At 32.0% G+C, this 13,424-nt stretch overlaps 1 protein-coding gene across 1 annotated transcript; it reads right to left on the bottom strand.

Moving 5' to 3' along the window:
• Positions 1–543: 543 nt before the first annotated feature.
• LOC146911136 (uncharacterized) lies at positions 544–2,337 on the bottom strand. Its single transcript, XM_085729499.1, has 2 exons — positions 1,244–2,337; positions 544–1,105 (listed from the first exon to the last, which is right to left on the bottom strand). The coding sequence occupies exons 1-2, from the start codon at positions 2,335–2,337 to the stop codon at positions 544–546; spliced, it is 1,656 nt and encodes a 551-aa protein (XP_085585625.1).
• Positions 2,338–13,424: the final 11,087 nt, after the last annotated feature.

The following is a 13,424-nucleotide window of genomic DNA, read 5'->3' as shown; positions in this document are numbered from 1 at the left end:
ATAAAGTAGAAATCCTGCTCTTTGGACCTGCCAAAATGAGTTGGCATCCCCAAATATTTATTGAGGGTATCACTGATTTTAACAGGCAGATGGTCCTGAAACTGAAGCTTACTCCTGAGATATATTAGGGCTGAAAATCATTTCAGATTTGTCCAAGTTGATTTTTTGACCAGAAGCTTCTTGATATTTAGTCAGAATGTCCATAATAGCCTTGGCCTCTGTAGTTTTAGCCCTACAAAACATGATACTATCATCAGCATAGAGTAAGTGAGTAATAGCTGGGGCATTAGTGGCTATAGAGATCCCCTGAATATGACCTTCCTGCTGAGCTTTACTTAAAAGACCAGACAAGACTTCTGCACATATAATGTACAAATAGGGGGATAAAGGGTCCCTTTGCCTAATCCCTCTATGAGGGAGGAAAGTCTCAGTAGGCTGACCATTAATGAGGATAGAGAAAGAAACAGTTTTAATACATCTCATAATGACATCCACCATTTTAATAGGAAAACCCATATGAATGAGAGTTTTTTCAATAAAGTCTCACTCTAAGCTATCATAAGCTTGAGCAACATCCAATTTAATCCCCACATATCCATTGTTTTTCTTTCTGGGTTTTTTAAGGTAATGCAAAGTTTCAAAGACAATTAAGGAGTTGTCTGTGATAAGTCTACCAGGAAGAAAAGCACTTTGATTTTCTTTAATGATATGGGGAAGGATTTGCTTAATCCTACTAGCCAGAGTTTTAGTGATAATTTTTAAGATAACGTTACAAAGACTGATAGGTCTAAACTCAGCAGGAGTAGTAGGGTGACTAATTTTAGGAATAAGGCTAATAAAGGTATGATTAATGTTGTCTAAGTTGCCATTATTATTCAGAATATCCAAAGTAAATTCAACAATATCAGGACCAATGATATCCCAATAGTGTTGGTAAAAGAAAGCATTGAGACCATCAGGCCCTGGAGCAGAATTGCTTTTAAGGGACTTGATGGTTTCAGTGACCTCCAAAGTAGTAAAATCTTTACTAAGAAAATCAAAATCCTTGGGATTAATCCTATTAGTGACAACTTTAAACACATCAGTATCCCTGTTATTAGAGCAGCTGGTAAAAATAGATTTAAAATGAGTTAAGAAAGTATAATGAATTTGAAAACTGTCCTGCCAAGTGTTTCCACATGGATCCTTGATAGAATAGATGTAGTTCTTCCTCCTTCTTTAACTGGCCTTTTGGTGGAAAAACCTAGTATTAAGATCACCCTGCTGCATCCAATGAGATTTGGCTCTTTGGGCCCACCACACTTCTTCAAGTCTGAGGGTCTCATCCAGAGACTTTTCAGTTTCTTTGATTTTGGTGATGCAATCCTTAGTAGGAACTTGAGCTTTGAGCCTTCCCAGCTCTACTTGAAGCTCTTTGATTTTGTTGGGAATTTCTCCATATTTGGTTTTGCCCCACAGAGCTATCTGGTCAAGAGTGTTCTTTAATTTAATGGGGCTGGGATTATTGTTGTTAAGCCAAGGTGACTTCACAATATTATAGTTGTCCTTATCATTCACCCAAATATTCTCCAATCTTAGAATTCTGGTTTTGTTATTATTGCTGAAGTTGTACCTAGTTTCATGGAATTCTAGAACAATTGGCCAGTGGTCAAAGGTGTATCGTAAAAGATGCCTATTCACATAATTAGGGAAAGAATCAATCCAATTAGAAGAGGCAAAAAACCTGTCAAGCCTTTCTTTAATATGTAAATCATCAGTTTGGTTATTAGCCCAAGTAAACTTATTACCAAAATAACCAAGATCAGTGAGCTCACAATTGTTAATAGTCTCATTAAACATATTGGTTAAATTGAAGTCTAGATTGTTCCCTCCCATCTTCTCATTACTATTAAGAATTAAATTGAAGTCTCCAAAAAGGAGCCAGTTGGTATTCTGTCTATTATGATACAGCTTTTTAATGGAATCACAAGTCAAATGTTTTTTAGGAGTATATGGATAACCATACATAGCAGTGGCAAACCAAGAGATAGAGCTATCACAGGCAGTAATATAGGCATCAAAAAACATATTAGTTTCAAGGAAATTAATTTTTACAGAGTCATTCCAAATCATAGCTAAGCCTCCAGACCTATGCCCCTTAAACAAAGAGCAATCTATCATAAGAAAATGACATAAAGGACCACAGGTTAAACTACACTTAGCTTTTGCATCTGAATTTTTAAGTCTGGTTTCCATAAGAAAGACAATGTCAGGGTTCTGATTCCTTAGGAGCTTCTTGAGGGCCCTGACTGCAGATGGGTTCCCAAGCCCTCTGCAGTTCCAGGAGAGAATCTTCATGTGAGTTGGCTGGCCTTGCGCCCAAGGCCTGCCTCTTCAGTTTGCTTTGTGTCCTTTGTGGGAGTTTCAGTTACATTGCAGTCCAGTTTCCTTTTGTAGTGTTTAGGGGTAGTGAGAATATCAGGCTGGTGAGTTAAGGTAGTGAGTATGGGTTCCATTTGTGTAGCCAGCAGCCCTTGATCTGTCCTTAGCTGAGGCTTGTAAGCATGGGTGGAAGGTTGAGAAGGAGAGTTCCTTGAGCTATGTTGCCCAGCTGATTTTCCATCCTGCTTGTTGAGATTCATTGCCCCAAATTTGTCTAGTAATCCTTTAGGAATGGGGCTAAAAGGTCCACCACTCATGGACCTCAAAGGGTTACTGCAGAAAGTTTTCTCAGGTCTTTCATAGATTCTTTTCCCAAAATTCCTAGTCCTTAGCCATGCACCCCTTGGATTTGTTCCTCCTTCAAAGGGCAATTGCTGATTTTGGCAGGACTCAATGTGATGCCCAATTAGGCCACAACCAAAGCAAAACACAGGCAAATTTTCATAACGGAAATCAACCCAAGTTATCCCATCCTTGTCATTACCAATGAACATACCGGCCCTAATGGGTGTGTGGACATTAAACAGAATCTTTACTTTGACAGCTTTAGCTTTTTCAGGAAATTCATAGATGCCCACATCTAAAACAGTTCCCAATTAGGCACCCATATCCTTGCCCATGCTAGTGGATTGACAATGCAGAGGTAAGCCCCAAAATTGGATCCAAAGTGGCACATGGTTAAAATCCATAGTTTGGATGTCAATTTCACGATTCCATTGGTACAGGATTAGCCAACAATTCCTAACAATCCAAGGACTGCTTTTGAGAATTCTTTGTAGGTCTTCATCCTTGTCCAATTGAATTTGAAGCACCTTGCCTTCAAGTTCATTGATCTTTAGACCAATAGGGTTACCCCAAATTCCAAAAAGAGAGTTAAAGATAATCTGAGGAGTAATAGTTTTTTCTGCCAGAATTTTACCAATTAGACTATGTTTGCATTTGTTAACAGTTTCTTGGACATCTGATTCTTCATAGTAGAAGAAGGGTTCTGCAGTAGAGTCTTCAACCCCTGAATATGTTTGTTGATGAGTGGTTTCACTTGCAGGTTCCTGATTTTCATTGTTGGGTTGAAAAGTTTCACCACTGGTACCTTCCTCAGAGTAAAAGAAAGGGTCTGGAACGAAGCTTTACGCAACAGATCCCAATTGTAGTTTCTGAATCTTGAAAGGGCGGTTAACTGTTGGGGATGGAGAAGATTGAGATATCTGGAGAGGGTTGGTGTCTTGAATCGCGCCTTTGTCTTTTGGTTGTGCCATAGAGGGGTGAATAGAAGCCATTGGAGAAGATGATGAAAAAACCAAACAGGAGAAAGGAAGAACAGACGAGCGATAAGGAAGATGATGAAAAAACCAAACGGAAGACAAGAAGAACAGAAGAGCGATAAGGAAGAGGGAAGAAACCCAAAAAAGTGGGAAACACAACCCTAAAGGGAGGAAGCAAGGATACACTATCAGCAATCAAACGAGAGATTGAAGAAGGAAACAAGATGGATGAGGGGAGAATGATCAGTGAGAGAGTAAGGAAGGAAATCGATTGAGAAAAGAGAATAAGAAATCTTGAACGATTCTTGGAGTGATAGCCTTCACTACATTTTGTTATGTTATTGAATAAATAGGAAAAATAGGAGGCGTATGAAGTAATGATGTAAAACGAGCCAAAGTATCTCAAAGAACCAAGACTTGTTGATCGAGTCATGATTTAGGGCACCCACGACATTAAAGACCATTTTTAATGATCTTTAAGTAGACAATGACTCTGAAGACTCAAGTTTCGTGGCTTAAAGTCCCAAAATTGTCACCGTTGGAGCAAGGAAGATAAAAATCAAGACATTAAAGACCCGAGGATGTTACGGCTACTCGTAACCAAGGGGCTACGGTTGTAACAACTTGTACATAGAATTTTTTTTGTGGTTTTACCTGTGGAAAATTGAATGGCCTTGTCTTTAATCGATTCGTAAACTCTTGTAACTCAGATGTTCACAACTTTATGATGCTACAAATAGGCTAGCTTAGGCATTGGTTCATCACCACATTATCATACAAAAAATTCTTGTATTGTTCTTTCTTGCAATAAAGTTTCTTAGTTTATTTTTTTTTTTGTTTTCTTACCTTTTTTTTTTAATGGTTTTCACTATAAAGAGTGAGTAGTTTTCTTAGGTTTTGGTGTCATGAAAAGTAGTCTTATGACAAACTTTCTATGATCCTTAAATATAAATAAAAAGTTAGATTTTTCTCTCAATTAAAATATTTCTCCTCTTTATCAAATAAAAAACAAGAGATTTTTGAATTCATTATCACTCCCTTCTCTCTAACGTGCGAGGGTGCACGCACTTTGTGACTCACACCCTCCAAACTTCCAAATCTTTATCTTTTTCACTTTTTGTGTTCAAAGCACCAATTTTGCATTTACATTTATTTTATTTTTGTCAACAAAGTTTCATTACAGGATTTTGTGAACAAAGCTGTATTCATTTCGTCCTGGAGTCGAATAATTGACCAGTGTCACCAGTCCACACTCTTTATTCAATATTTTTGTCTCAATGTGCAAGGTCAATTTTACATATCATTTTTTAACTACCTGCCTTTTGTTATTTTATTCATACTCACTTATATTAATTTATCTACCCAGCATTTGCTTTATAGTTGCTTCTTTGCATGCAAATTCACCAGGTGTTGTTAAGGACCAAAACTTATATTAATTTATTTTTAGATGGATTAATTATTCCAATATATAATCTCAATTTTCTTTTTTGCAAAATAGTCTACCTTATATTTTTTTGTTGTTCTCCATTGATTATTGAAATTAATCTTGAGATGTGTCAACTCTAGTCTATATATTATAGACCAAATACATATATTATTCAATGAACTTTAAAAGTTTTTTCTTTTTATAACAATGACTAGAGTATGTATATTATATTCATGAAAATAAAAATATCAGTATATTGGCTAGTATTATTATTTTCGAATGAGTTGATATTTTGTTTTTTTTTTCAATGTTGGTTCAGTTGTTTTTTTGAAGGAATGTCGGTTCAGTTCTTAGATGCCTACTTTGTTAATTGATAAATATTGAATGAGACCCTCCATCACTAGCTCACAGCCATGGCCGACCTAATAATTTTTAAAAATAAACGGGGCCTAAAGCAAGGTTGAACGTATGAGACCTTTTTTATTAGAATATGAGGCCTTTATGCTTGTAAAATCTAATAAAAAATGATTTTTTGTTGGGAGGCCTAAAGCTAGGGTTTTGATGGCCTTACCCTTAGGCCGGCCCTGCTCACAGCTAATCAATTTAAGAACGATTTAACAGCTAAGTTTTTGTTATCAATACAACCTTTTTTTCTATTGTTACCGAATCATAGATATAAATTTTTAACCATCATTTATCATTTTTTTTGAAGGAATCATTTAACATTTGTGAAACACATAAAATGGATTCTCACATTCCAATTAAAATACTCCATCCGATCACTATTATAAGCAAATTTTGACTTTTTAGGTTCATTCAATAAATGATATATGTGGTCTATATTGTAGACCACATACATCATTTATTGAATGAATCTAAAAAGTAGAAATTTGCTTATAATAGTGACTGAGGGAGTATTTTCATAAGTAAAAGGCAATGATCAAACATTAAACCACGGCCCACAGGAAAGGATTGTCTCCCGTAAGAATTGTGTCATGTAGGTTCTTAATTCTTATCCATTTATTTTTCATTACAAAATGAGGTCAAGTTATCAAAAGAAAATGAATGTTATAGACCAACACTAGACTACCTCAAATAAATTTCTAATGGAAGAGAATCCATGCCCTTAAACTACTTGGTTAAGGGATTCAAATCCCTTTCACTTCTACCATCTCATTGATGATGTCTTTGGGTGCCTTTAGTGTATTTTAGAGGAGAGAGAATGTTAATTAAATGATTAAAATAAATTATTTAGATGACAGAGAAAAATGGTTTAGAGAAAGATAAAAACAAAGACACCAAAGGCACCGAAGTCAAAGGCATCGAAGTGCTCCCTTTCAACAACAATCCCTCCTATTATTGGCTAGTCATGGCAAAAATAAAAAAAATGATTTATTGATACGTGGCATTGATTAGTTTTTTTTTAGAGGACGTGGTTTTGATAGTGATGATTTTACATTTGATAACAATATACAATATTACCTCGCCTGACCTTTAGGGCTTGTTTGTTTTGGGTGATAGTTCAAGGAAAGATTGAGTAAGGATAGAAAGAAGAAGGAATGTCAATCTTTCCATAGTTTGGTACAACCTTAAAAAGGGAAGGAAAGACACTGTTGGCTGGGTCCCACACAAAAATTGTTTCTGCTCAATACCAGACGGAAAGCATGGAGAAAGGACTGTTTAGAGCAAAATTACAGAAAAGCCCCACAAATGTAAATGATTTTCAATGTGACATATATTAAATTAAAATTAAAATATACTACTACTATGTAATGACTAATGAAGTAACTTTTTGCTGTTGTGTTCTATCGAATAAAATAAATGTTCAATTATGTAGTTTTTTTTTCCTTTAAATTATGTAGTTTTATATTATTAGTAAAATTACAATCTTATATATATATATATATATATATCACCTTTTTATAGGGATATTTTGGTAAATATAAATCTTTCTTTCCTTTCACCTTCACTCATACCAAACAACTAAAAAATCATCTCATTTTCCATTCACTTTCTATTCACTTTCTTTCCTTTAACAATCTTTCCTCTTACTATCTTTCCTTTCACTTTCTTTGATCTTCCAAACATACCCTTAGTGGTGAGCTTATCTTTTCATGACTAAATATTTATAAAGAAAAAATGAAGGAAATCTTTACGATCCTTTCTTCCCTCAATCTTAGGGAAGATTGGCATTATAAATCAAATTGTGATTGTGTGAGAAACTTCCAGTTGGATTCTTCTTTCCTTAATTTATGTCTTGTCCTGTTAATAAACATTATGCTCATCTAATTTGGCATGACTAATGATAAAGTTAAAATGAGGACGCTAGCTGCACATGGAGATGAGATGACATGACACGAGCAAATCAAAATTATTGTATAAACCATTTTGGGTGCCTTTGCTTAGCATGTGTGTTCAAATTCCATCCCCACACAAACCCCCAAATGGCCAACTCACGAATAGGATAGTATTTGTTTTTAAATGGTGACTCCTAATTGAAGTCAAATAGAATGAGACAAAGATCTCAAGATTTTATACTGGTTAATGTATTTGTTAGGTTAAATTACATCAAAAGTCTTTTAAGTTTGAGATTTATAATAGATTGGTCATTTAAGTTATTTTAGTCAAACATAAGTCTTTAAGTTTGAGGTTTGTAACAGATTGGTCTTTTAAGTTATTTTGGTCACACATAAGTCCTTTAAGTTTGTAAACGTTTTCAATTTAGTCATTTCGTTAACCAAAATGATGATGTGCGAGAAGGACTAAATTGAAAACGTTTACAAACTTAAAGTACTTATGTGTGATCAAAATAACTTAAAGGACCAATCTGTTACAAACCTCAAACTTAAAAGACTTATGTGTTACTAAAATAACTTAAATGACCAATATGTTACGAACCTCAAATTTAAAGGACCTCTAGTGTAATTTTCACTACTTTTTTATATGTCGATAACAGTCTTGTTTTGTCCTTAAAAAAAAATAACAATCTTGTTTTGTTGTTGAGGGACCAAAATAAAAATTTAATATATTTATAAGGATAAAAACATATTTAACCATAAATTATATATATATATATATATATATATATATATATATATATATATATATATATAGACACACATATGTATATATGTATCAACAATATAAAAGTATTTAATTTACACATTCATGAAAATAAAACACTCAATGATGCAAAAGAGTCTAACACCGTTAATGTATGAAAATGATAAATTACACACACACACACACACACACACACACACACACACACACACACATATATATATATATATATATATGTATATATGTATCAACAATATAAAAGTATTTAATTTACACATTCATGAAAATAAAGCACTCAATGATGCAAAAGAGTCTAACACCGTTAATGTATGAAAATTAATCTCATTATTATTCAGCATCTTGCTGCTTTGCCCGAGCTTGAGTGGAGGTTGTTAATCACCCTTCGTCCGAGAGTGCGAGACAGTAAGTTTTAGTTATTTCATCTTATTATTATTCATCAGCTTTGTCTTATAAGGTTTCGTATGCTACTAAGCTTTACCTGTAGTGTTTAAATGTATAGTGTTTCTTAGGGTTTGTTTGGTCGTGGTTATGTTATGCAATGCATCTAGTTATTATAAAATAGAAATGAACACTGGATGAAAAAACTATTTTTCTTGATTTGATTTTATCTGTTTCAATCACACTTAGGAAATATTTTTATCTTATCTTTTCATTTATCTGTTTTGTTTGTTTTAAAAAGTAGTTCAACCTTATTGTAGTTTATTACTTCTGTTTCAGATGAGTTAATAATATCGTTAAAAAGTTTTTCTATCATGAACACAACGTTTTATCTTTCTTTTACAAGTTTTCCGATCACTAACTTAATCTTTTATAATTTAAAATAAATATGGGTGACAAATTAAGGAAAATGGTTATTTAACTAATTATAATAATGTTATTTAGAGAAGCTTAAAAAGTGGTTCAAATTAATTTACGACTTGTTGTCTTTTCTTTAATTTGTTTAAAACGCAGTTCAACCTTCTTATTGTAATTTTTTGTTTCTGTTTTTTATAACTTAATAATACCTTTAACAAGTTTTTTTCTTTCTATCATGAACATAATGTTTAATCTTTGTTTTACAAGTATTTGTGTGATGGACATAATTTTTTACAACTTAAAATAAAAATGTATGACAAATTAAGGAAAATGGTCGTTTTAATCAAGTAAGAAAACTTCTCTCTCTTGATCAATTTATCTATTTTGACTGTTTTAATCAATGCTTCAATTTAAATTGCTTCACTCCCTCATTACATATCACATTTCATTTCACCCTTCTCTAAATGAACTAGAATCTATTTTGTTGTTATTTTTTTATTATTCAATTTCAGAAAATCTTCCTTCCACCTACAAAAATTATAACCCAGAGATATTAAAACCATAGTATTTTTAGTATTTGAAGCATTGAAATTATCATGTGTGTTGTTTATTTCTGTCAGTCATGACGTATCTCAATGTGTTTGTTCGGTCGATATTAGAGATGCATCATGTACTGACGCTAAAAAAACATCGTACATCTCTTTAATTATTTGTCTCCTAGTTTCTATTATTTATTCATGTTTAATTACTTTTTGATAAGATGCTACAGACACAATTGAATTTTGTAAGGAATTATCAAGATTATTGCATGTTGAATTTCTATTGTGTATTTAACTGAACATGCTTTGTCTTGGCTTTGCTATAATGATGACTAATAGGAAAACATAAGTTACATTAGATAGTGTTAAGAATGATTAAAACTAAATATAATTGATAGCTAATTGAACTATGTATGAAATAAATAAGGTAATTGAATGGATGAAGTGTGTAATGAGCCTATAGAAAATTTGGGGGTGTACAAAACAATTCCCAAATTCTGTTGGGCCAACTTTCCATCTAAATGAAAATGGACCGGCCCAATGTCCTTCGATATATATTGAATTCAAATAGAGGAGGGAAAACACTTCCATTACATTTCTTCTTCTCTGATGGTGAACGCTTCGAACTCTGCGAGCAATGCGAACTCGATCATTTATGAACATGTTCTGGTAATTTCTTTGTATTTCTATGTTCGAATTAAGATTTGGATAATCTTGTTTTTTGATTTCTTTCATGTTCGATGAACTAGGGTTTCAGTTTTCTTAAGAACAAATTAGGTTTTAATAATTATGTTTTTGAATTACTTCCAACACAGTTATAAAAATTCTTCTTCTCTGAAGGTGAACGCTGCGAACTCTGCAAGAAACACAAACGCGAACTCTGTGAGAAATGCGAACTTGATCATTCATGAACATGTTCCCGTAATTTCTTTGTATTTCTATGTTCGAATTAAGATTTTGATAATCTGTTTCTGATTTCTTTCATATTCGATGAATTAGGGTTTCAATTTTCTTAAGAACGAATTAGGTCTTAATAATTATGTTTCTGAATTCTTCTTTGTCAGATGCATTAGGTTTTTAGTTTTAATTTAGTTTTAATCGATTGATGATTTCTTAAAAACGAAATTAGGTTTTGAAAATTATGATTCTGATTTGTTTCTTAAAAACGAAATTAGTCAGCATTTTGCTGCTTTGCCCAAGCTTGAGTGGAGGTTGTCAATCACCCTTCGTTCGAGAGTGCGAGACAATAAGTTTTAGTTATTTCATCTTATTATTATTCATCAGCTTTGTCTTATAAGGATTCGTATGCTACTAAGCTTTACCTGTAGTGTTTAAATGTAATGTTTCTTAGGGTTTGTTTGGTCGTGGTTATGTTATGCAATGCATCTAGTTATTATAAAATAGAAATGAACACTGGATGAAAAAGCTATTTTTCTTGATTTGATTTTATCTGTTTCAATCACACTTAGGAAATATTTTTATCTTGTCTTTTCATTTATCTGTTTCATTTTCTTTAAAACGTAGTTCAACCTTATTGTTTATTGCTTCTGTTTCAGATGAGTTAATAATATCGTTAAATTTTTTTTCTGTCATGAGCACAATGTTTTATCTTTCTTTTTCAAGTTTTCCGATCACTAACTTAATCTTTTATAATTTAAAATAAAAATGGGTGACAAATTAAGGAAAATGGTTATTTAACTAATTATAATAATGTTATTTAGAGAAGCTTAAAAAGTGGTTCAAATTAATTTACGACTTGTTGTCTTTTCTTTAATTTGTTTAAAACTTTTTTCAACCTTCTTATTGTAATTTCTTGTTTCTGTTTTATATAACTTAATAATACCTTTAACAAGTTTTTTTCTTTCTATCATGAACATAATGTTTAATCTTTGTTTTACAAGTTTTTGTGTCATGGACATAATTTTCTATAACTTAAAATAAAAATGTATGACAAATTAAGGAAAATGGTCATTTTAATCAAATAAGAAAACTTCTCTCTCTTGATCAAGTTATCTATTTTGATTGTTTCAATCAATGATTCAATTTAATGTAGCAAGAACAGTAAGTTCAATACCTTTGTTGAGTTCATCTTGTTCGAGTAGGTGTAGCTCAAAGGATCAAGAAGTTTTGTTTCGTTTATGTTGTTGACTAAATCTATAGTTATTAAACATTGAAGCTACATAAAATGAATGAATGAATAAATAATAGATAAAAGTAAAAGTAATAAATAGTACAAAGGTCAAATAAATTAAACACACATTCAAGTGCGACGCCATATGATCATTAATTGGAAATCCAACAACAATGTCCTTGACAAAAATGTTCAGTAATTTGCAAGAAAATGAATTAAATTGTCATAACATATCATATGGTTATTATTATAAGTTAAATAGTTAAAAGTATTACCAGTTTACGAAGTTCAAAGGCAATTTTTGTGATAGGTTTAGGTTTCCGACTTCAAGTCTTCCTGCGTATTCTATTAAAATAACAAACATACATACATGAGTTAGATAGTAAGCATATAACTTAAATGGTAAGCATATAAGTGCCTATGCTATAAAATATAAAATAAGGGTTTTATCCAAACAAGCCCCAATATCTACCCAAGAGGATTCGTGATTTTGTTTTCCAAATCGGAGAGAGCGAGACTAACAATCTTGTTTCCAACATCTAGTCCCATCATCCTTCTAGTACTTGCATGAAACATTGAAACATTTGTTATCAACCTCATTTCTTATAATTTACCTATTTACTAAAGTAAGAAAACTTCTCTCTCTTGATCTTTTTATTATCTTCAATGTTTATTCAGAGTAAGAATTAAATGAATTGTAATTTGAAATATTTCTTTTGATAAAGTTTTTAACTACTAGAAGCAGATTGACTCAGAATATAATAAACATATAAATCTTAAATTAAATATTTTTTCAATCACACTTAAGGAATACTTTTATTTTTCTTTTCATTTATCTGTTTCATTTTCTTTAAAATGGAATTCAACCTTATTGTAGTTTATTGCTTCTGTTTCAGATAACGTTAATAATATCGTTAACAAGTTTTTCTGTCATGAACACAATGTTTTATCTTTCTTTTACAAGTTTTTCGATCATGAACTTAATCTTTTATAACTTCAATAAAAATGGGTGACCAATTAAGGAAAATGATCGTTTAACGAATTATAATAATGTTATTTAGAGAAGCTTGAAAATGGTTCAAATTAATTTACGACTTGTTGTCTTTTCTTTAATTTATTTAAAACGCAGTTCAACCTTCTTATTTTAATTTCTTGTTTCTGTTTTAGATAACTTAATAATACCTTTAACAATTTTTTTTTCTCCTATCATGAACATAATGTTTAATCTTTGTTTTACAAGTTTTTGTGTCATGGACATAATTTTCTATAACTTAAAATAAAAATGCATGACAAATCTAACTTAATATAAATCTTAAGCAGTCTGATAAGCACTTCTTAAGCCAAAATGAAACCCTAACCCGCCAAATGACCTTGCTTACCTGTCATCCTCTTTAATTAATCACGTTTTTTACACACATGGCCTAGAGCCATGCAAATAGTTAATGCAGAAAGAAAAAGAAGTGCAAGCCTTGCTAGATAGAAGTGAAAAACATACTTCAAGGTAGTTGTAGTTAATACATAACAAATAGTGAAGCATTAATGCAGTAATAAAATCCAAATATTTAAAGATGAGATTCTGCATGCTACATCTTTCTTCACTACATTTGTGTTATTGAACATGCCCACCACAAATATATCTTTGTTGAGTTGCATTACGGTACTGAGGTTGTTGCCAAGACTGTTTGTGATGACTTGATGAAGTTGAGAACATTTCAAATGGAATTTGATATTGGTATTTTAAGTGACAGTTGATCAATTTGTATTCT

Source organism: Medicago sativa, chromosome 7 (assembly GCF_051527215.1).
Source record: "Medicago sativa cultivar Bolivia chromosome 7, Bolivia_mono, whole genome shotgun sequence".
Taxonomy (NCBI): Eukaryota; Viridiplantae; Streptophyta; class Magnoliopsida; order Fabales; family Fabaceae; genus Medicago; species Medicago sativa.
Note: the sequence above shows the minus strand (reverse complement) of the source record. Positions and strands in the feature narration are given on the sequence as shown.